This window comes from Schistosoma mansoni, chromosome 6 (genome assembly GCF_000237925.1).
Source record: "Schistosoma mansoni strain Puerto Rico chromosome 6, complete genome".
NCBI classification, from domain to species: Eukaryota; Metazoa; Platyhelminthes; class Trematoda; order Strigeidida; family Schistosomatidae; genus Schistosoma; species Schistosoma mansoni.
In genome coordinates, this window is record NC_031500.1 from 18,801,183 (window position 1) to 18,826,381 (window position 25,199).

A 25,199-nucleotide genomic window follows, 5' to 3' on the forward strand; every position below is an offset into this window, starting at 1 on the left:
TTGTTAACGTATTATCACTTAATGTCCGAATATAATACCTGATCTCTTTGAAGTACCACTTGATTTTATACTACTAAATTCAATAGTTAGTAGTTTGAGTAATTGAAACAAATGTGCAAAGTAAAGCAATCTCATCACTATCGACGACGTAATTTCGTCTAGTTATAAAATCTTATTCTTTAAAGAAACAAATTTCAAACTATATACGAATAAATATAGGGTTCTATTTAACTAACCATAAAACGAAATGGAGTGTTTAGTAGGCATTGCAACGATTCTGGGTATTTTTAAATTAAAGGAAACATAATACTGAGATTACAATTGATTACAATATCTTGGAGATACTTACAAACTCAATAAATTCAAGATAACTCTCAATAAGAGGTTCCAAGCCTTACAAAATATACTGAAAGAAGAAGAAATTACGATGGATGACAACTGGAAAGGGACAAAAGTGGCGATCACTTCAAGAGGTCAGGAGGTTCTGGGTCAAAAGAAGCACCATCACAAGGAATGGATCACCGTTGGTACACTGGACAAAATTGAAGAAAGGAGGAACAAGAAGGTAGCAATCAATATCAGCCGAACAAGAGCGGAAAAAGCCAAGGCACAAGCCGAATACACAGAGGCAAACAAGCAAGTGAAGAGGAGCATCAGAACCGACAAACGTAAATATGTGGAAGATTTAGCGATGACAGCGGAAAAGGCTGAAAGAGAAGGAAATATGTGACAACTGTATTGTACAACAAAGAAACTCACTGGAAATTACCGTAAACTAGAACGGCCAGTGAAAAGCAAGGAAGGCAAAGTAATCACCGACATTGAAGAACAACGAAACAGGTGGGTAGAACACTTCAAAGAACTCTTAAATCGACCAGCTCCACTGAACTCACTGAATATTGTAGAAATACCCACGAACCTCCCAATCGATATTGGCCCACCAACAATTGAAGAGATCAGCATAGCAATCAGACAAATCATGAGTGGCAAAGCAGCGGGACCAGACAACATCCCGGCAGAGGCACTGAAAGCAAATGTAGCAGCAACTGCAAAGATACTCCACATCCTCTTCAGTAAGATTTGAGATGAAGAACAAGTATCAACAGACTGAAAGGAGGACACCTGATCAAGATACCAAAGAAAGGCGATCTCAGCAAGTGTGATAACTACAGAGGAATCACTCTTCTCTCAATATCAGGAAAACTCTTCAACAGGGCATTGTTAAACAGAATGAGGGACTCCGTAGACGCCCAATTTCGAGATCAACTGGCTGGATTCCGTAAGGATCGATCGTGTACACGTCAAATCACAACTCTATGAATCATTGTGGAACAATCGATTGAATGGAGTTCATCACACTTTATCACCTTCATAGACTACGAAAAAGCATTTGATAGTGTGGACAGGACAACACTATGAAGGCTTCTTCGACATTACGCATGGGTTGGAATTATTAACTATATTTCATCATCTTCTGTCTGAGAATTCTTTCAGGTGATTTAACAAGATAAATATTCTACGATGATGATGCTTACATAAACTAACAGATAAAAGCTTCTTTACAGATGTATAATCGACTCAACACTTTTCACATATCTCTTTAGCTTTAAATTCCTTATTAATGCTAAATTGATACATTCCATGAACTTTGTAATGTGTTACATCCAGAAGAGTATTATGAATGGTATTTTTTAAAGACTATATACGGAACATTATAAGCAAAGGTGGACAGAGGCTAGCAGTGGAATCCAGGATGCGCGCCGCTTCGTCCTATTTGGGACTCGTCAGCTGGATGAACCTGCCACATCCCAAAGTTGATATTCACTCTGGAACTCGAACCCAGTACCTTTCACTTCAAACGCCATCGCGTTATCCACTCGGCCACTGAATCCTGACAGCCACTTGCTTGTGCAATGGGGTGAAGTTTGAATTCACTTGATATTGTTTATTTGAATCTTCCCATTGATGTTTAGGACTGAAATTGATAGGTCTCTCTCTTATTGGCATATTTGCATACAGTGCGTATTGCCTCGATATAGCCAATAAGAGACTGATCAATGGCAGTCCTCAAAATCAATGGGAAGATTCAAACAAACAATATATACGGAACAATACTATGTGTATATTTTGATTACATAATTGTTGTCTAACTAAACTATTCATATTCATGTCCCCCTTATTATAAACTTTATTTTAACCTATGAACAATTATTATACAATTTACCGTTCTTTCATTCTGACCAGTCTATTAATTGCTGTCCTCCAAATTCACAGCTACATTTGGCTAGTTCTTGTACAAATGTTATTTTCTATTTCATGGTGTGATGTGGTCTGTTTGTTCGGTATATAAACCTAATATGTTTGAGAATAATGATTCATATTGCAGAGGATGATATTGGTGTTCTGGGCTTAACAGACAGAGTTAGGCAGGAAGAATAATCGATAGACAATCTAGACTGCTCGTAAGGGTTTTATGCGCTATTGGTCCAGTCGAGAAGTCACTGTTCTCTAAGTAGCGATATCATTACGTTGTATATTGATAGGATACAAGGCCACAAGTTATAACAAAGAACATTCATCTAAAGTTGATCAAATAGTTTCATAGTATTTGGGTTCCAAATTGATGTGTGAAACATTAAAGAAGAAGAATGTATTTATAAATTCTTAACGAATGAATTTAAAGCAAAATCTAACGTTTTCATCTGATAATCTGGTTCAGACTTTTCCAAAAAAAATTGGTGAACGGTTGCTCAAACATCGTGGATTGGTTGAGGTTAGACATTAACACCATTGGATGCCAGCTCAGTAGTCTATCGATCAAGTGCTTTGGCACGAGACTGGCAGGTCCTGGGTTCGAATCTCGCGAGGTGAGATCGTGGATGCGCACTGCCACTGAGGAGTCCCATAATAGGACGAAACGGCCATCCAGTGCTTCCAGATTTTCCATGGTTGTCTAGCTTCAATTGATTCATGATTTCAACTATGAAAAAAAATTATCGATTTTCTTAATTGAATATATTTTCAATACATAATCATTATAAATGTAATTCAATATGAATATCATCCTATCGGTTACAGTCTCATTTTATCGATTTTTATTGGAATATTGATTTTTTGTTATTATTGATGTTGGAAAAAAAATTGAATCAATAAAATGCACATCAACATTTCAGCCAATCAAAACTAAGTTATATGAAGCATACTGATCGAATGCATTAAATTGATTGGTTAATATTTTTAATATATGGTGCAGATAGTTTATTCACCTATGCCTATGTGAATTTTAACCAATCAAAATGAAGTTAAATGAAATAGGTCAATTGAATGCATTAAATTGATTGGTTAATATTTTTACTATGTGCGGTAAGTTTATTCACCTATACCTACGTGTATTTTAAATATTCATATTCGTATATTATAGAATTTGAAAATGCCGGATTCTGTGAAACACTTCAATGTTTCAATGATGTAAATAGATCCTAAAATGATATTCTAGGCATCAATGTGATAAATCTTGATATTTTTTATAGATGATATTATTTAGAATGGAATACTTAATGATATCCTGTACAGAATAGTAAACAAGTAAAAACAACCCCCCACATAACTTTATGACTAGATTTCATGTTATCCTCCTATCCAATCCCTGTGAATAGTTAAAATGAACATTCAACTTCTATGAATTCATTAAATCATTCAATTTGAAAGTTTATCTTCTACAAAAATATCAAAATCAATGAAGAATACAAATACAGTTTTAAATGAAACTATATGTATGAATACATCAGGGAATAATGGTTATTTGAATGAAAATGAATCCAATAGTAATCATACAACTTCTATATTAGGATTCAATTCAAGAATATTTAATAATTGTGCCGAATGTGGTTTAAGAATTATTAATTTGATGGATACATGTTATGCTATGGGTTATTTATATCATAATTCATGTTTTGTATGCTGTTGTTGTAGTAAGTAGTGTTTAAATGATTTTTATAAATATATATATATCTATATTTCTTATTGTTATCTGTTATTTTTAGTAGTTGAATTCATGAGTTGAATAAAACTAGAGCATGATGGAAAACATCCTAGTATGGGACTCCTCAGTGGTGCACATCGACATTCCAGCTCATGGGATTCGAATTAAGGGCCTTCGATCTCGTGTGGGCCTTCGATCTCGTGTGCGGACTCTTAACTTTTAGACCAATGGGTCAACATCCAACGGTGTCTAGAGGTTAGGCGTTCGCATGAGAGATCGTGGATTCACACTTCTGAGGAGTCTCACAATGGGAGGAAACGGTCGGTTAGTGCCTCCAGGTTTTTCATGGTGTTCTAAGATCAATCGATTCATGATCTCAATGAAAAAGCTAGGAATTGCATTGATTTTATTCTTTAAATTATAAATATTTTAAATGAGCTAAATTTAAGTCAAGAGAGTAGTGGATTAATATCAAAGTATTGTACATATAGTACAAAGAAGAGAAGGAGAACAAACATTTTATGAGAATAACATGAAAAAATTCATTTTATTTCCCTCGGTTCTCATCAGATGATGCTGACAATCTATGCTTCAGTACCTAAATTATACATAGAAATTAATATAAACATATTGTGGTGTGTACTACTGATTTCGACAGATATAAGTACTATATATATCTTCAATCAATAGTGAAATACCTAGAGGCAGGAGTTCAAGAATATCGAAGAAAAGAGAATGATAATAGATAATGATTGGTGTGGGAACGAAAGAACAATGAAGTGTAAGACGATTGATTGACATTTTGCAAATGAAGTATTTACTGTATGGTTCTCAGATTTTTTTAAGACAATGTGTAATTCTATATTCAAACACATTTGAAAGCTCGTTTGGCTTTTGCCAACTTACGTGACCTATGGCGAAGACGAGACATCCGTCTACCAATTAAGGGACGAGTATACTGCGCAGCAGATCGCTCGGTTCTACTTTACGGCTGTGAAACATGGCCATTAAGAGTAGAGGATACTCGTAAGTTACTAGTATTTGATCACAAATGTCTTAGAAATATTGCCTGCATCTGCTGGGATCACCGGGTAAGCAATAGTAAGGTTAGACACGGGGTATTGAAGAATGATGGTAAATCAGTTGATGAGGTCATGAATCTTCATCGACTGAGATGGTTAGACCACGTGTTACGTATGCCTGAACACCGATTACCACGACGCGCTATGCTGACTAGTGTAGGGGATGGCTGGAAGAAAGTTAGGGGCGGCCAAACCAAAAAATGGCATCAGTGCTTAAAATCACTAACTTCTAGTCTGAGCCATGTTGGTAGATGCAGACTACTTGGTTGGGGTCCACGTGACTATCGTAACCAATGGTTGGAGACTCTGTGTGACATGGCTCAGAATCGATCACAATGGCGTAGGTGTATACACTCTTTATCTTCCCTTAAACCTTGAGACTAAAATTGCTTCATATCTCTCTTCCTTCCTATACTACATCTTTATATACAATGTTTCTTTTATATATTACCACCACTAAATTAACTACTTCTATGAATCCGGTGTTCATCTTGTTGTGCTAATGAGGTATGACAACTTGGACCGATGTATATATGTCCCCGGTCCCACGTTGTAGCTGACTGACTGACTTGTGTTCTCGTTTACTACAATATCAATATCATCATTTAGTTGATTGTGTTTATCATCTATAATGAACTATCGATTCATCTTAACATAATGAAGTTGAAAGGAAATAAAAAAGAACTGTTGTAAATGCAAAAAGAATGTATGAGAGAAAATTCCAAGACGCCAAACATTTTGAATAAAGGTCATCAAACTTGTAATCAGATTCTTGAAAATATCATAAGGTAACATTGATATATTTTAGTAGTATAAATACTACTTAGTAACTAATAAATAATTATTAAAGTTCAGTCTTTTAGTATCAGGCTAGATTGCAAGCGATCGGTAGGGGGTCTTAATTGACATAAGTTGGATACCGGCTCAGTGGTCTATCGGTTAAGTGCTCTAGCGCGAGACTGGTATGTCCTGGGTTCGAATCGCGCGAGTGCGGGATCGTCGATGCGCACTGCTGAGGAGTCCCGTAATGGGACGTAAAGGTCGTCCAGTGCTTCCAGGTTTTCTATGGTTGTCTAGCTTCAATTGACTCATGATCTCAACTACATAAAATTACTAAAATCTCCGAGAAACCCTTTCTTATAAGTTTTATACTTTATTAAATATCTTTAGAAGGATAAATCTGATGAAATCCTGAGGGAACCGATACTCTCTTGTGAGATTCGAACAAGCATTATTCAGTCTCATAATTCCATGAAGTTATCATGGAGCTGTTTGAATTGTTTAATCCCAATCACATAACAGCAAAAAATTAAAACATGATATTAAGTCATTTAGATTGGTAGTCACATTACAACTTGATTAATTAAAATCTATCCAAATTTAGGGACTTTAATAACATTGGTCACCAATCAGTGCATTCGATCATGTGAATTCAAGACTGCTGCTACTACCTTGACGTGGTGGTCGGGCTTGCATATCGTGATGAACCAATCGAGCTATACTGGCTGGATTAATCGTTCCTCAAGTTCCTATCATGCCAGACAGGTCGGTTGAAGAGCAGTAAGACTAAAAGCAGCAAACCCAAGGTCTGAAGGCAAAGTGTTACTGCTGACTGTACAAAGGTGTGGCAGCAGTAAGGTGTTTTCTTCAGACAACCAGCATAACAGCGATGCTGCATTCCCACAAGGAGGGATGGGGTTAGAAAAGGTCGACCCTGAAAATGCACACCTCGCCTTATCCTACGGATCTCCGTCTCCAGCGGTAAGGTCCTTTAAACAACGGAGCCAACACAAAAACTACCGACCTCAAGCAGTTGTCACTTGGTGTTATAATTGTGTTTTTGTTATATAAACGACCCAGCTATTCCTATTGCTTAGTATTCTTATACAATGACACTCGACAAGACCCCAAAATCAGAACACGTTGAACAGGAATGAAATTGTATTCAAAATAACAAGGAAAGGGGAACAGCAATCAATAGTTCAAATAATGTTCATATATTTATAGTATATACATAAGAAGCTTATAGATTTTTCTGCAATAATATGCCCGGGCTGATCGGTTTAAAATTAACCAATCAGCGCGCAGCAACACTATCATGCATAAAACATGCTTAATCCAATCTATATCCCACTAACACTTGGGCACTGCGGTCACGCTCTCAGGTCATTAGGACCACTTCTAACCCAATTTCCTTTTCAGGTACCTCTAGAAGAACCATTCCACGGTGTGGGCAACCGGGAAGTGATAACTGCCCTCATACCTCAAACAGCACTCAAGATCACAGTCCTACAAATTGAAAAAAACAACTGTCAATTGCTACATGGTTTTAAATGATTTTCTAGCTAGAGTTAATCTATCAATCAACAATAACCAAATGATATGCTGACCTATAACTCAATTGGTTAAGACAATAGAATCTGAAGGAATAAATGTTATCACAATAGGCAAGTTCGACCACTACATCAAGGTAGCAACCATGATCAAGAATGTTATTAACTGAGGGAATAATTTTTTTTCTGGTTAGCGTTATTTTAGCAAGTTGGTTTTCTACGGGATGAGGTCATTAACCCCATGCCCAACCCTCCTCCCTTATCCGGGCTTGGGACCGGCAGTAGCCCCCGGAGGAGCTACAGGCGGAGTTATTGGTTCTAGTTCATTCACTGAGTAAAATTAACTCTAAATTGAAGAATCTCCATAAGCTTTTTCTTCACAAGAATGGTGTGATAGCAAGTGATCAATCTCAAGAATAATTTCCAAGGTTCTGGTAGATTGATATCTAGTGAAGTTTCTCTATAGAGTCACAGTATGGTAACTACAAATGTGCATCAGATTCCAGCTGACTGACTCATAGTATTTTTATCTATCTATATCATTTAATGATATTCATCATTCTGTGTTACCAAAAGACTTGTTGTTCTATGGAATAATTAATCATTCGAATCATACTCACCAATGACCTTATGATTGATAACTTACATCTATGAAATGAAACCATTTCTTATGATTGTGTAAAAAGTCAATATTTCTCTTTTTGTTGTTGCTATGATGTATTGTTTCATTATTTGAGTTTACTTGTGGGTAATGTTTATCTATATGTGTATGATATACATGTATGAGAGTGTAGGTACAAATGATACAGAATTGTGTAGGTAAGAAATCAATAATCACATATTTGAAATGTGTTAAAAGATTCAGTGAAATGATCATTATTTAATTTGTATTGAAATATCTTATTTATTTATTTGAACTCATAAGTATTGGTACAAGGGGGCACTAGATACATATGCGCCACACAAATCTCTTTTGATTTGTGTGAGGGCTGTGATACTGCCCGGGTTCCCAAACCGAAGCACGTGGATTTCTTAAGGGGCCACACTCGGTGCCTTCGACCTGAAGATCTGATCCACAAGGCGGTAGAGCATCGTAAGGAGATGCAGTCTCATGTTAACCGTTGACCGACGATTGATTCATACGCTCTTTGTTCCCTCAGGATACTGGAGCCCATGTGCACCATTGGTTTGGAATCAGGGTTTTCCAACTCCCCTAGGTGGACTCACCGTGTCCACCAACCCTGTTGAAGTGCCGGACATTCGTTTTTCGTCCTCTCACTTTCGTAAACAACACCCGTGATACGAGAGGGCAGTGAGTAGGACTTCCCTGGTAGAGGCTATATATTCGCATGGCCATGTGAGAGCATGAGAGGGGATGGAAATGTTATCGAAGCTTATTCATTGTCAGTTGTTTATTAATTCTAATACTTTTGGATTTTAATGTTCATTTCCTATTGTGTTTCAATTGATTAATTTAGAGAGAACGTTACGCGGGAAAGTATTTTACAAAGATCAGGATAAAATCTATTGTGAAGAAGATTATCTGGTAAGATTCCAAAGACTTTAAAACTTATGTACATACATATACAAACGGTAAAATTAAAATGCACACCTAACCTTGAACATTGTGTGAGCCAATCAGAAAACAATACTCAATTCTGAAAAGAATTTTTGATGAAATAATATTTAAATCACAGGGATTGAAGAGTTATGACATGAATAGTTAAATCTTTTTGGATGCCGGCTCAGTGGTCCATCGGTTAAGTTCTCTGGCGCGAGACTGGTAGGTCTTGGGTTCGAATCTCGCGAGAGCGGGATCGTGGATGCGCACTGTTGAGGGGTCCCATAGTGGGACGAAACGGCCGTCCAGTGCTTCCATGTTTTTCATGGTGATCTAGCTTCAATTGACTCATGATTTCAACTATGAAAATCTTTTCATGGTAATTATTTCTTATATTAGACGGGAAAAAAGGATTAGAGTTAAAAGTTAGGACTGGTGCTTTCATCATGAACTCGCATCATCTATGATGTAAGAATAGTTTGTAGCCATATACTTGAACGGATTTTGTATGAAACTTCTAGAAGCCCTATCGTAAATCTGATTACCTCGTCCATCAGGTATAGCGCCACCTTGAAAACTTTGAGATTAATCCCAAAACATTTCAACAATCCTATCAATATTGTTGTGTTCTTCAAATCTTTTTGTTTTGTGCTCTTGTTCCCTGAAGAGTTTATAAATTTCCCACAGTTATCTTAAGAATCTTTCAAGTTCCTTGCTACTGCTTAATCTTGTCATGTTTTGTTGTCTAACTAGAAAAAGATAGATAAAATTTATTCAGTTCTAACATAGCTTCAAAAATGTTACAAGGTAACTATCAGTATGTTTTGCTAATAATCGACCAAGCTACTCCCATTGCTTAGTATTTTTATACAATGACACTCAACAAGACCCCAAAATCAGAACACGTTGAACAGGAACGAAATTGTATTCAAAATAACAAGGAAAGGGGAACAGCAATCAATGGTTAGAAAAACGTTCCTATATTTATAGTATATGCATAAGAAGCTTCTAGATGTTTTCTCCAATAATTTGCCAGAGCTGATTGGTTTAGAATTGGCCAGTCAGCGTGCGCCGTCACGATCATGCACATAAAGTGCCTTAATCCGGTTTATTTCCTGCTAACAGTGTGTTTTGAATTTCTCACTCAAATCCAATAACTACTTTCACAAATCTCATTGGTTAAAGAGTATAGTTTACTTCTACCATGCAAAGACATATACATATATCTATAGTGGAAATCGATATACACACATTTTTGTGTAACGATACTTACGTAATATTCAGATTGTAATAAGAAGTAGAATCTAGAGTACTCATTTTGTCCCATTTAGGACTCATCATTGAGATGTGTCTATACATCTCAGGGTTGATATTTATACTGAAAGTGGAACTAAATATCTACTACACTAAACATCTTTTTTTGTGCAACAGACATTATCATGGCAATTCTCTAAGGATGAATCTATATCCATAAATATTGATTCATATCAGAAGGGGTTTTAGTGGATATTATAGTAATTTTAATGGTTGAAATCATGAGTCAATTGAAGCTAGACCACTATGGAAAACCTGGAAGCACTGGACGGCCGTTTCGTTCTGTTGTTGAACTCCTCAGAAGTGTTCATCCACGACCAAACCATCCAGCTCAGAGAACAAAACTCCATCAAAATCACCCACCTGAGCTACTAATCTTCTCCACCATCTTATTCATTCTTTCTATTCAATTGTCACATAAGAGTTATAGATCAAAAACTTAGAGAACACACATTTATTGTCTGTCACGATAACATTTGGTTTTTACTTAATTATTATTATTTTACAGTATTGTGGATTTCAACAAACAGTGGAGAAATGTTTTGCATGTGGACATATTATTGCTGAAACAGTAAGTTTAACTATTCTTTGATGTTTTTGTTATATATAGTTGGAATCATGAGTCAATTGAAGCTAGATCACCGTGAAAAACCTGGAAGCACTGAACGGCCGTTTTGTCCTATTATGAGACTCCTAAGCAGTGCGTAACTCAGTGAAGACATTGGTGGATGTGTCTCTCAATTTTGTGGATTGGTTGAAGTTAGACATTAACACCGTTGGATTCCGGCTGGCTCAGTGGTCTAGAGATTAAGCGCTCGCGCGTGAAACTGATAGATCCTGGGTTCGAATCTCGCGAGGCGGGATCGTGGATGTGCACTGCTGAGGAGTCCCATAATAGAACAAAACGGCCGTTCAGTGCTTCCAGATTTTTCATGGTGGTCTAGCTTCAATTGATTTATGATCTCAACTATCAAAATTACTATAATATCCACAAAACCCTTACTGATAATAAACACAATAATCACCAAAATAATATCAATCCTATGAAGTAAAATAATTTTGGCGATCATTTTAATTGACTAAAAATATATATTTACTTAATGCTTAGAAAATCCCTTCAATTATCTTGAAAGCTTCGTCCTATTTAGGACTCGTCAGCTGGATGTACCTGTCACATCTCAGAGTTGATATTCACTCTGGGACTCGAACCCAGTATCGCTCACTTCAAAAAGATAAAATAACTTTGAAATGTCCTTTTTCCTTCTTATCTTGGTCTTCAATATTTCTTTAGTCAATATTAATTTGTAATAAAACTATGAACTATGGTTCTTATCTTAGAAATTGTCAAAAAGAGAGGTGTCACAATGTTAGTTTATTTATTTTTTTTGTTATTCATAGATACTTCTAGCTGTTGGAAAAACATATCATCCAGGATGTTTTCGATGTTGTATTTGTACTAAATGTTTAGATGGAATACCATTTACAATGGATTCAAATAATTTAATTTATTGTTTACCAGATTATCATTTAATTAATGGACCATTATGTGCTGTATGTGGATTAGTAATTATGCCAGATGAAGTAAGTTTGGATAATTGAATTCATTTGGTATTGTTTGTTTGAATCTTCCTATTGATGTTTTGAGACTGCAATTGATCAGTCTCTCTCTTATTGGCATACGTGCATACTGTGCGTATTGCCTCGATATAACCTTAATTCACAAGTATTATAAGCAAAGATGGATAGTGGCTAGCAGTGGAATCTAGTTTGACGCGTGCCGCTTCGTCCTATTTGGGACTCGTCAGTTGGATGTACCTGCATAAAGGTTTTGGTTACACACTTAAATATTCATTGACCTATTTTTCATTTTATGTTCATTCATGATGAGACCTTCTATTTGAGTAAGTACTTTCTGATCGATTATGTCTCATTCTTTATTGGTGTCTGTATTCAACGTTCAAGATCCCATAGTGAAAAGTTTATAATAGAAAGAATTAAACTAGAATAACTTTTCTGATGACGATTGGTTGATAGGCTAAAAAATCGTCTAATCATTTTAGTTATATTTCTTATTGGCTTTAACACTTTTGGAATTTCAAGTCAGTCCGTCAGTCAGTCAGTCAGCTACAACGTAGGACCAGGCACATATATGCATCGGTCCAAGTTGTCATACCTCATTAGCACAACAAGGTGAATACCACATTCATAGTAGTTAATTTAGTGGTGGTAATATATAAAAGAAACATTGTATATAAAGATGTAGTATAGGAAGGAAGAGAGATATGAAGCAATTTTAATCTCAAGGTTTAAGGGAAGATAAAGAGTGTATACACCTACGCCATTGTGATCGATTCTGAGCCATGTCACACAGAGTCTCCAACCATTGGTTACGATAGTCACGTGGACCCCAACCAAGTAGTCTGCATCTACCAACATGGCTCAGACTAGAAGTTAGTGATTTTAAGCACTGATGCCACGTTTTTTTGGAATTTTGAACAGTCATGTCGTTCTATTTCTAAATTTTTAGCTAAATGTATCCAAGTATATAGAGATTGATCATGAAGCTAGGGATCTAAAAAGTGATTAACGGTTTCAGCAATATAATGTACACGGTGTGTGAGCTTTAGACAACACTATACAATTTTATTGATATTCCGATTCATGTATTCAATTATGGATGTGAATTAGACTGAGAACATATTGAATCCCAGTATTTAAGAAACGTCAAGAATGCCAATATATTTGCAGACGCATAGATTAGTTTATTGACATGAACAGTGGTATCTATAGGACTATGAATAGCCTTTAGTGTTATGGAACTATTTGAAAATAAAGCAGAATTCGGCATAATAAAATCAACAGTTTCTTAGTTATAATATGAAGTTTGATCGATTACTTATCTAGAGCTCTCTACAAAGTTCTAATAATCATTGATTGAATAAAATAGGAAGCATCATTGATAAACAAGGAGGATCAGATGCAGATGTAAAAGCGAGGATTGGCAAAGCAAGGGCAACATTTCTACAATTGAAGAACATATGCAACTAAAAACAACTGTCAACTAATATCAAAGTCACAATCTTCAATACCAACGTCAAGACAGTCAGTTCTACTGTATGGAGCTGAAACGTGGAGAACTACTACAACTATCGTCAAGAAGTACAAGTATTTATAAACAGTTGTTTACTCGAAATACTCAACATTCATTGGTCGGATACCATCAGCAACAGCGTTTTATGGGAGAGGACAAACCGGTTTCCAGCTGAAGAGGAAATTAGGAAAACACGTTGGAAGTGGATAAGCCATATATTGAGGAAATCACCAAACTGCATCACAAGGTAATCGCTAACTTGGAATCCGGAAGGGAAGCGGAAAAGAAGAAGGTCAAAGAGCACATTACTTTGGGAAATAGAAGCAGTTATGAAAAGGATGAATGACGAGTGGAAAGAACTGGAAAGGACTGTCTAGAACATGGTTGGATGGAGAATACTGGTGTGCGGCCTATGCTCCTCCACGAGGGGTAACATGCGTAAGTAAGTAAGGATAAAATAGTTTCAAACTTTTTCCAAATTCTGGAAAATTTCAAAGAAAATCCCAATATTTAATCATGGAGCAATTTTACTTTCAGAAGTATTGTTTACTGTTTTATGAAGAGTAGGGGTCGACAATATCGTATGGAACAGTTATACTACTCGAAAAACATCACCATACATCAGCGACAAAAAAATCATCAAAACTGAACACATTTAAACCTTAATTTCAACTTTATCTGATGTTATGATATCATATACTTAGTAGGCTGCACATTGGTAGGTAAAGAGCAAACTATTCAAAAGGACTAACTATCGATCAGCTAATCAGTATTCATAATAATCTTTCAGTGTTTCTCGTTATTTTCTTTTATGTATTTTTCTTTGTCCTTTCACTCTTTCTTTCTCTGTTTTACAAAAACTTAGGGTTCAAATGAAGTTAAACGAGTTGTGGCACTTGGCAAAGAGTTTCATATTGATTGTTATCGTTGTATTGTAAGTAGTTTATAATCATTTTTAAATAGAATGCATTAAATTTATTAATCTTAAGTTGTATACTACTAATCAAATAATAAGTAGTATAATGTATATTAAAAATTTCAAATGTTTACAATTTGCTTTTCTTGATTAATTGATGGCAATTATAGATGTAATTCTTTCACTTACTTACTTACACCTGTTACTCCTCGTCGAGGAGCATAGGTCGCTCTCCAGCATTCTCCATCAAACTCTGTTTAGGGCAATCATTTCCAGTTAACATTCATCCTTTTCATATCTGCTTCTATTTCCTGACGTAATGTGTTCTATGACCTTCCTCTTTTCCGCTTTCATTCTGGATTCCAAGTTAGGGATTGACTCGTGATGCACATTGGTGATTTCCTATTGATGCCTATTGATGCAGATGCTGCTGCTACATTTGTTGTCTTCGTCTGTATTTGTTCGTGTGTATGAGATAGGAGGGTTAGGTCATCCGCGAAGTCCAAATCATCTAATTGATTCTGAGACGTCCATTGTATTCTTTCACACGTATTGTCATTTGATTACTATATTGAGTGATATATATGCATAAGTTCATAGATAATATCAACTTCTTCCTGCGCAACTTTAGATTATACCAATTTTTTAGGGCTGTAAGTGTTTCGATCAAAAATAGATTTATCTTTTGGAAAAATAGAAAACATATATGTAAATGAAGCGTACTCAATTTTTTTTTTAGGTATAATGGATTCTAGGTTCGAAACCATAACTTTATTTTCACTTTAATTTGATTGGTCAAATAACAACATTGTTAGATTTTTATGGTTTATCTGATTACTACGTTACTTATTTATACTTATTACCTCTAGTGAAACATGGGGCACCAACCAGGAATCTTCAACCAACTCTGTCTTCAGCTCTCCTTCCCAGTTGTATTTCAAAAATAGTCTGAATCCTTGGTAAATCTGTTTATCAGGAGTAGCCAAGACACACAATATATCCTACTTTTGAGAGTTAATGTTCATATTGAGATATGAACTCGTTACATATCGTCTCAAACATCAACGTGTTATCCATTGAGCTATTAGGTTCAGATAGCTATTAGCCTGTTTAACGCGTATGAATTTCGAAAGCTCTACCGAGAAAAAAATCAGATAAGTAGACTTGAATATGAGTAATACCTGCTCAGTTCCAGTCGTCAATATTAATAACAGAAAAAGTGATTATATGAAATTTTTGAGAAGAATTACTCCAATTTAACAAATTTCAATCGTTTAACCATGAAACAACATTGATCTCATATAGTATGCTGTATTGGTATGACGAATTTTGAACAAGTAGTATATTCCCAGATTTGTAGAAGCTCTAATTATCAGACATTTTAAGCCTCTTTCATACCTTTAAAAAACACCAGTTTCATTTAGATCTTTCTCCGATATTCGTTAATACATAGTACAGATTGAATTCAACCAATTAAGTAGTACTGTGGTCACTGCCTCAAGTAAAACGAAATCTCATAGACTGTGTTTCAATTTTAAGTGATTGGAGGCTGTCGGTCTGAATAGCGCAGTTGTAATATGTTTTAGTGGAATGCACTGAGTAAACCCTATTTAAGCTTCACGGAGGGTCAGATAACACGTAAACTATATCCAAGGTTTCTTAAACACTACTTACTTAATTACTTCCGCCTGTTACTCCCAATGGAGCATAGGCCGCCGACCAGCTTTCTCCAACACACTCTGTCCTGGGCCTTCTTTTCTAGTTCTATCCAGTTCTTGTTCATTCTTCTCATGTCTGTCTCTATTTCTCGGCGTAATGTGTTCTTTGGTCTTCCTCTTCTCCTTTGACTTTCAGGATTCCATGTGAGGGCTTGTCTTGTGACGCAGTTTGGTGATTTCCTCAAAGTGTGCCCAATCCACTTCCAGCACTTCCTCCTGATTTCTTCCTCCGCTGGATGGCATCTGGTTTGTTTTCTCCCACAGTAACTTGTTGCTGATAGTGTCTGGCCATCGGATCCGAAGTATCTTGCGTAGACAACTGTTAATAAACACTTGTATCTTCTGGATGATGGCTTTCGTAGTTCTCCACGTCTCCGCCCCATACAGAAGAACTGTCTTGACATTTGTATTGAAAATTCTAACCTTGGTGTTGGTTGACAATTGTTTTGAGTTTCAGATGTTTTTCAGTTGTAAGTATGCTGCTCTTGCTTTGCCGATCCGCGCCTTTACATCTGCATCTGATCCACCGTGTTCATCAATGATGCTGCCCAGATATGTAAAGGTTTCCATATCCTCCAAAGCTTCTCCGTCAAGTGTAATTTGATTGGTGCACATTGTATTGCATCGGAGAGTCTTGCTTTTCTCTTTGTTTATATTGAGACCTACTGCTGCTACACTGGTCGTTTTCTCCTGCATTTGTTGTTGCGTTGTGATAGAAGAGCCAGATCATCCGCGAAGTCTAAATCGTCAAGCTGCATCCTGCCTGTCCACTGTATTCCGTGCTTTCCTCCAGTCGTTGACGTCTTCATGATCCAGTCGATCACCAGGAGAAAGAGAAAGGGTGAGAGTAAGCAACCTTGCCTTACACCGGTCTTTACTTCAAACGAGTCGGTGAGTTGTCCTCCGTGGACGATTTGGCAGTTTAGTCCATCATAGGAGTTCCGTATGATATTGACTATCTTCTCAGGCACGCCGTAGTGTCGAAGAAGCCTCCATAGTGTCGTCCTGTCCACGCTATCAAATGCCTTCTCGTAGTCGATGAAGTTGATGTACAGTGATGAATTCCATTCGATTGATTGTTCCACAATGATACGTAGAGTTGCGATTTGATTTGTGCACGATCTATCCTTACGAAATCCAGCTTGTTGATCTCGAAGTTGGGCGTCCACGGAATCCTTCATCCTGTTTAACAATACTCTGTTGAAGACTTTTCCTGGTATTGAGAGAAGAGTGATTCCTCTGTAGTTGTTGCACTTGCTGAGATCGCCTTTCTTTGGTATCTTGATCAGAAGTCCTTTTTTCCAGTTTGTTGGTACTTGTTCTTCGTCCCAAATCTTACTGAAGAGGATGTGGAGTATCTTGGCAGTTGCTGCTACATTTGCTTTCAGTGCCTCTGCCGGGATGTTGTCTGGTCCCGCTGCTTTGCCGCTCTTGATTTGTCTAATCGCCATGCTGACCTCTTCAATTGTTGGTGGGCCAACATCGATTGGGAGGTCTGTGGGTGCTGCTTCGATGTTGGGTGGCTTCAGTGGAGCTGGTCGATTTAAGAGTTCTTTGAAGTGTTCTGCCCACCTGTTTCGTTGTTCTTCAATGTCGGTGATTACTTTGCCTTCCTTGCTTTTCACTGGCCGTTCTAGTTTACGGTAATTTCCAGTGAGTTTCTTTGTTGTACAATACAGTTGTCACATATTTCCTTCTCTTTCAGCCTTTTCCGCTGTCATCGCTAAATCTTCCACATATTTACGTTTGTCGGTTCTGATGCTCCTCTTCACTTGCTTGTTTGCCTCTGTGTATTCGGCTTGTGCCTTGGCTTTTTCCGCTCTTGTTCGGCTGATATTGATTGCTGCCTTCTTGTTCCTCCTTTCTTCAATTTTATCCAGTGTACCAACAGTGGTCCATTCCTTGTGATGGTGCTTCTTTTGGCTCAGAACCTCTTGACATGTTGAAACAATTGCCTCCTTGATATTTTTCCAGTTGCTCTCCATGGTAGTCCCCTCTCCATTGAGTAGATCATGAAAGGCCTCGAACCTGTTGCTGAGGGCTATGTTGAATTTGTTGAGTTTGTCAGCAATTCGAAGAAAGGCCGTATTAAACTTTTGTGATGTTGTCCAGTGCTTCTTGAGTTTTAGTTTCATCTTGGCGACCAGCAAATGATGATCGGATGCTATATCAGCTCCTCTTCTGGTTCTCACATCCTCTATCGTCCTCCATCGTCCTCCTGAACTTTTTGTTGATGCAGACATGGTCGATTTGATTTTGTGTAGTGTGATCCGGTGAAATCCAAGTGGCTTTGTGTATGTTTTTGTGTGGGAATATGATGCCACCTATGACCAGTTTATTGAAGGCACATAGGTTTGCAAATCTCTCACCGTTTTCGTTCCTTCCTCCCAGTCCATGTTGTCCCATGACGTCTTCGTATCCAGTGTTGTCCTTTCCAACCTTGGCATTGAAATCTCCCATTAGAATGGTCAGGTCCTTGGTTAAGCACTTCTCGAAGATTGACTGCAGCCTATCGTAGAATTGGTTTTTAGCGTCTTTATCGTGGTCGTTGGTCGGCGCATAGCATTGGATGATGTTCATTGTAATGCCCTCTCTCTTTGTTTTGAAGGAGGCTTTGATGATCCTCGGTCCATGAGATTCCCATCCTATAAGTGCATTTTGTGCTTTTCTGGACAGCATCAATGCAACTCCTTGTGTGTGTGGGGCATTTTCTTCTTCATGACCGGAGTATAACAGAAGTTCTCCTGAAGACAGTCGTTGTTGTCCAACCTGCGTGCAATGTGTTTCACTGATTCCAAGCACCTTCAGGTTGTATTTTCTCATTTCTGCAGCAATTTGAAAGACTCTTCCGGTCTCCCACATTGTCCGGACATTCCATGTACCTATAAAAATTGTCGCTCTGGTTGTTAGAAGGTGCATCGGCCTCATGACTTCCGAAGGAGCTCGGCTTTCATCATGAGACGTCATAATTATTCCTTCTACTCCCAGGGCAGAGTTTGAATGGTTTGAATGATTTTTTCTGGTTAGCGTTTTTTTAGCGAGTTGATTTTCTACGGGATGGGGTCGCTAACCCCATGCCTAACCCTCCTCCTTTACCCGGGCTTGGGACCGGCAGTAGCCCCCAGAGGAGCTACAGGTGGAGTTTTCTTAAACACTACTTCCAACCTTATTCACTTACTTCTCTTACTCCTCGTGGAGGAGGATAGTCGCCCACCAGAATTTTCCATTCAACTGTGTCCTGGAAAACGCTTTCCAGTTGTTTTCAGTTACTATTTATTCTTTTGATATCTGCTTCCAATCGCCATAGCAATGTGTTCCTTGGTCTTCCTCCTTTCTATTTCTCACCAGGATTCTAAATTAGAGCTTGCTTCGCGATGCAGTTTGATGATCTTTGAAATGTATGTCCTATTCAGTTCGAACGTCTTTTTCTAATTTCCTCTTCAGCTTTTACTTCCCATTATTTAATATCAAAAATTTAGTAGTCATACTATTGAAAACTGATCTCAGTAGAATTCAATCAAAAGATGAATATGACATTGGTCACTATTGAGTGATTAGTTAATATGAATTGATGCTTGTCAGTGAAATAAGTTGAAATGACTTACACATCAGGGGATTTTAAACAGAAATCACTTGACTAAACTATCTATTACACAATTTATAACATTTGATAGAGTAAGTATTTTAGTTACCAACTAAATTATCCATTCTTGAACCATTTATTCTGATTGTTACTTAGAGAATTTCAATATACAGTTACAGATTGATTTAAGCATGACTAGAAGTATCCACAACTGTCTTTTATGATGAACATGTTTAGTGTTTCACAGGCAGTAATGTTGGATGAAAAGAACAAATGCTGTAAAAGTTAAAGTTTGAAATGAGATTTTTGATAATAGTTACACTTTAAATATTCGGTGATCTTATACTGAACAAACAAACCAAATAACATTATAAGCAAAGATGGATAGTGGCCAGCAGTGGAATCTAGTTTGACGTGCACCGCTTCGTCCCATTTGGAACTCGTCAGCTCGATGTACCTAGCACATCTCAGAATTGATGTTCACTCTGGGATTCGAACCAGTACCGTTCGCTTCAAACGCCATCACGTTATCCACTCATCTACTGAGTCCTGATAACCACTTACTTGTGCAATGGGGTGAAGTTTAAATTCATTTAGTATTGTTTGTTTTTTTGAATCTTCCCATCGATGTGTTAGGACTGCAAATTGGTCAGTCTCTAATTGGCAAGCAAGTGACTATCAGGACTCAGTAGCTGAGTGGATAACGCGATGGCGTTTGAAGCGAACGGTAATGAGTTCGAGTCTCAGAATGAACATCAACTCTGAGATGTGGCAGGTACATCCAGCTGACGAGTCACAAATAGGTCGAAACGCGCGTCAAACTGGATTCCACTGCTATCCACTATCCATCTTTGCTTATCAATGGGAAGATTCAAACAAAGAATACAAAGTAAATTAAAAAAAATAACATGAAATGTGACCGGTAGTGGAATCTATGACAATCTTTGTGTTCTGTTTAAGATTCGTCTATTGGACATAAGTGTATCCCAGAGTTGACATGAACCGTTTGTTATGATTCATACAATAATTCAATATAATCTATTTATTTATTTAGGATTGTAAACGAAATTTAGGTGATGAATCAGATAAACGTTGTTATCCATTGAATGAACCAGATCCTTCAACATCTGGACGTATTATCCAACGATTATTATGTTTAAATTGTCATTTACAACGAATTGGTGCTATTCCTGCAACATCAGCTGGTACTGGTGGAAACACTGTAATAAACACTAATAATAATCCTCATCATTATACTACTAGTACTAATAATATTGCTGTTGCTGGGAGTCATATAAGATCAAATAGTGGGATTATAAGTCATGCCAACACAACACCTATAAGTAATACACGTTATGCAACTATGCCAAATAGAATTCATGGAGTTAATAAATTAAATACAATCAATACGAATCAATATTATCAACATCATCCTTCTAATCATTCACATAATCCATTAAATAATAATAATCCATCTTCATCAAGTACCTTATTAACTCATAGTTATTCACCAACAACATCATTTAGTCGTAATATACAACATCCAATACCAAATTCAACAACTTCAATATCAAGTTTAAATCATCGAAATACTACTACTAATACTAATACTAATAGTAGTAGTAGTAACAACTATGCAATAAATTGGGAAAAGACACGTACCAGTGGTATAAATAATAATAATCATAATGGTAATCATTCACAATATACAAATATTCATTAGGGGGGATTGATATGAATTCCTTTGATAGAAACAATAAATGATATGAGTCTATCTGTATTCGATCATTATTGATGTTACCATGGTAACCTCTTTCTTTCTTTCTTTTTATTCTCATTCTTGTCAATGACACATTCACAGTTCTTTTTTTGTTTTCGATTCTTTTCTTTTTTTCCTTTTTTTCTTTATTGTTTTAATATGTGATTGTGATTTTTTGTTTTTTTTCTCTAGTCGCTCCCTATCATCTTTTAACGATTGAGCTATTTGACATCAATCACTAATATGGTTTATATTACTTACTTACTTACTTATATCTGTTACTCCAAATGGAGGATAGGCCGCCGACCAGCATTCACCAACTCACTCACTCTGTCCTGAGCCTTCCTCTCTAGTTCTGTTCAGTTTTTGTTCATTCGCCTCATGTCTGTCACCATTATTTCTCGGCGTTATGTGTTCTTTGATCTTCCTCTTCTTCTTATTATTATTCATTATGTATATTGTCTATGTATGCATTTTCAATTATATACTTATACAAAGTTGAAAGTATTCGTTTGCCAAAAAATATTAACACATTAAAGTACAATAGGTTTATCAGAAAAGGGTTTTTGGGAAGATTTTAGTAATTTTATATAGTTGAAATCATAAGACAAATGAAGTAAGACCATTATGCAAAACTTGGAAGTACTGGATGGCTCAGTGATCTAATGGTTGAGCGGTCACGTACGAAACTGATAGATCCTGGGTTTGAATCTCACAAGGTGGGATTGTCGATGTGCACTGCCACTGAGGAGTCCCACTATGGGACGAAACTGCCGTTCACTTCTTTCAGGTTTTCTATGGTGATCTAGCTTCAATTGACTCCGGATTTCAGCTAATAAAATTACAATTTGTTTTTTTCTTTTTTTGATAAAAAGTATCTCTATTAAAAATTAAAAGAAAAAAATTTTTTCCCTTATTCAACTTACTACTCAATTAATAAGATATAGTAGGTAAGTGAATGCATATTTCATATCTTTAGCATATCTTATTATTTAATTGTTTATATATAACAATTAAATTTTTATTGTTAGGTTCTGGGTTCGAATCTCGCGAATGCGGTATCGTGGATGCGCACTGCTGAGGAGTCTCATAATAGGACGAAACAGCCGTCAAGTGTTTCCAGATTTTCCACGATGGTCTAGCTTTAATGAACTCATGATTTTAACTATAATATTATAAGAAACTTGAGAAAAAATATCGTAATATTAAATATGGTAAGCAAAGTTGGATAGTGGCTAGCAGTGGAATCCAGTAATGGATAGAAACGTTGATAAGATGTCACTTGAATAATTGAAACGCTGAGTAGATATTGACCTTACTGCATTAACGTAAGATCATTGTTTCAAGAGTTTTTACTATGAGGAAACTTATCATCATAAATAAAGCTGTTATTATTGCTATTATTAGTAGTAGTAATTTCAGTTTTTAGTAGTTGCAATAAGCATACAAACCCTAGCCAGCTAGTCTATACCTGGTAACATAGCTAAGATAAACATTGAATGACTTCGTGGATTGATGCTATGTCTTGATAAGGCTACTGTTAGCTTTCTGCCAACTGACCTTTACACCAACAAACGTCATGTTTCGAGGTGAATGGTGGATAGATACATGTCACGCATGTCAGTTGATAAAGATTCATCACCGTGTCAATTGATTTGTCATTCTCATTTATATCTGTGTTTAATCTCAGTATTGCTAACACGATGGTTCGGAAGTATACGAGCAATGCTTCGAAGACACGTATGATCGGAAACTAGTAACCTACGAATATCTTATACTTTTAAAAATTACTTTTCACAGGTAAAAATAAGGACAGAGCTAACTGGTATGTAACAAGCTCGTCCTTTGATTGATAGACAAACATCTCGCCTGCAACGTAAGGGACATAGGTTACCAGAAGCCAGTCGAGCCTTCTGAGTTAATGTCGAGATTTCGATAGTCAACAACTCACCAGATTTGACCAAACTTCCAAAATAGGTAAAGTTTGAGCAGAGGGTCTTTTCAGAGTCAATGTGCTCCTTCGGTGCTCATTGTAATGACGGCCATTTACTGTCTGTTTACAGAATGAAATTTTACCTCAAGTTCAGAAACTATGGTTGGAATTCGGTGGCTTTGTTTGTGTTCTAAAACCTAGTGAGTAGTGTATATTTAGTCTACAAAATCACGTCCAAGTCTAAAAACAGTGTACTTTTAACAATTTAGCTTTTCACGAGATCTAGTTAATGTTAGGAGATAAGTGAGGATAATATTTCAGACATTTTGTCAATCAAACGAGTTCCAATGTGATTAAAACAAGCCTCTTTTCGTCATTCCTTATAGTCTGAAACAATCAAATATCGGGACCAGTCATATGAAATCTCATCAAGTTCCAAATCAGACACATCGGAACTTTACAAGATTTTGTCGGTAATCCAGTATATTTTAAACAACCACTAAAACATCGATGCATATGGTGCTCCTCTTGATCCCCAAGTAACGGAGAAAAATGGATGATATAAATAACTTACTCGCAAACCACAAGTTATCGGGATAAAAAGACGTTTCCCCATTATCTTGAGACTGGTAACATTAAATATATCGATCGAGATTTCAATTGCCTTATAATTTAGTTTTCCGACATTTTTTGATGGCCATGGGACAGGATCTTCATGGCTGAAGTAGTTTAATGATCCAGATAGAAATTGGTTGTCTTCAACGCTAATAAATTCACTTCTCAAAGTGTTCCATTTTACGTCCATTCCGGACCACAAATTCGAGTTGATTTGATTCTGATCATCAGCAGTATAAATCCAAACAAATGACTGACTTATTTCAGGGAAACAAGGACCCATATTGACAGGAATATATTTGAAATCTATCCAAATATCTACATAACAAGGTTTGGAAATATATATCGAACATCTCACATTTCACGTTACAAAGGATTATTATTGGTGCGAGAAAGAGAAAAATTACGGTGATTGCGTAGAAAACAAATGACTTTGACCATATAAATGCCTTGAAAACCTTTTCTTCAGGATAGTGGAAAATCTCAGTCATCGCGCTCTTTAGTGACTGATTAGCGATCTCTTTATATATTTTCGTATGGTTTTGTACGAAATAGGGAAAGCTTTCGCTTAAAGGGCTTCAATGTTCGGTAGCAATAAACCTTCGATGCTTCCAGGTAAGTACCTAGGTATATAAACATTAAAAGAGGACAAACTAATAAATTGTGGCAACGTAGTTATCCTCCTAACCTTGGAGTCTTGTTGAACCCTCCTGAACCCCCAACTTACCCTCCTGGTTAAGCACTTCTACTCAGAGTTTCAAATCATCAGTGAAAAGCAACAAACTTGACGATACCTGCTATGGAAGATAGTCTATATAGATCAAGGAAAGAAGAGGTCCTATTACTGAACCGTGAGGGATCCTGCTAAAACATTACATGGCCTGAGAAGAATCGAAGTTAATCCTCACCTCAAAAAGTCGATTATTTAGATAGGAAGCAAATAAGATTTGATACCTCTAAGTTTGAGCTTATTGATAATATTTGTGTAGCTTCCCATACTAGAAGCCTTTGAGAATTCAAGGTATACGACGTCAATCTTCCCCCTACGATCAAGGATGTTTTTCCATCTGTCCACCGCGGTCAGCAGGTTTGCCACATGAAAGTGACTTTTTGTGAGACTGTGCTGTTAAGGTGAAAAGAGATTTACAGGTAGTAATTAGTCACGTAAACCATCACACTTCAGTTACCCTACAGTTTTTGATGGTATTGAGAGTTCTGTTGGTCGGTAGCCCGAAGATTCGCTGCATCAACCTCCTTCGAAAATTGGTGTAATGTAAGTCAGCTAATTGAGCTACAGGACAAATGTCTTTGA

General features: G+C 36.7%; 1 protein-coding gene across 1 annotated transcript in view; it reads left to right on the forward strand.

Moving 5' to 3' along the window:
• Positions 1 to 3,444: 3,444 nt before the first annotated feature.
• Positions 3,445 to 25,199, forward strand: part of Smp_163960 (putative limd1) — a gene marked incomplete at its 3' end in the record, with an annotated part of 28,627 nt that continues 6,872 nt past the window's right edge. The window contains exons 1-6 of the mRNA XM_018798505.1: positions 3,445 to 3,585; positions 3,620 to 3,971; positions 8,876 to 8,943; positions 11,671 to 11,853; positions 14,229 to 14,297; positions 20,635 to 21,154. Coding sequence (XP_018653440.1) covers positions 3,737 to 3,971; positions 8,876 to 8,943; positions 11,671 to 11,853; positions 14,229 to 14,297; positions 20,635 to 21,154 — 1,075 coding nt within the window. The 5' untranslated portion in view covers positions 3,445 to 3,585; positions 3,620 to 3,736. The remainder of the gene's footprint in view (positions 3,586 to 3,619; positions 3,972 to 8,875; positions 8,944 to 11,670; positions 11,854 to 14,228; positions 14,298 to 20,634; positions 21,155 to 25,199) is intronic.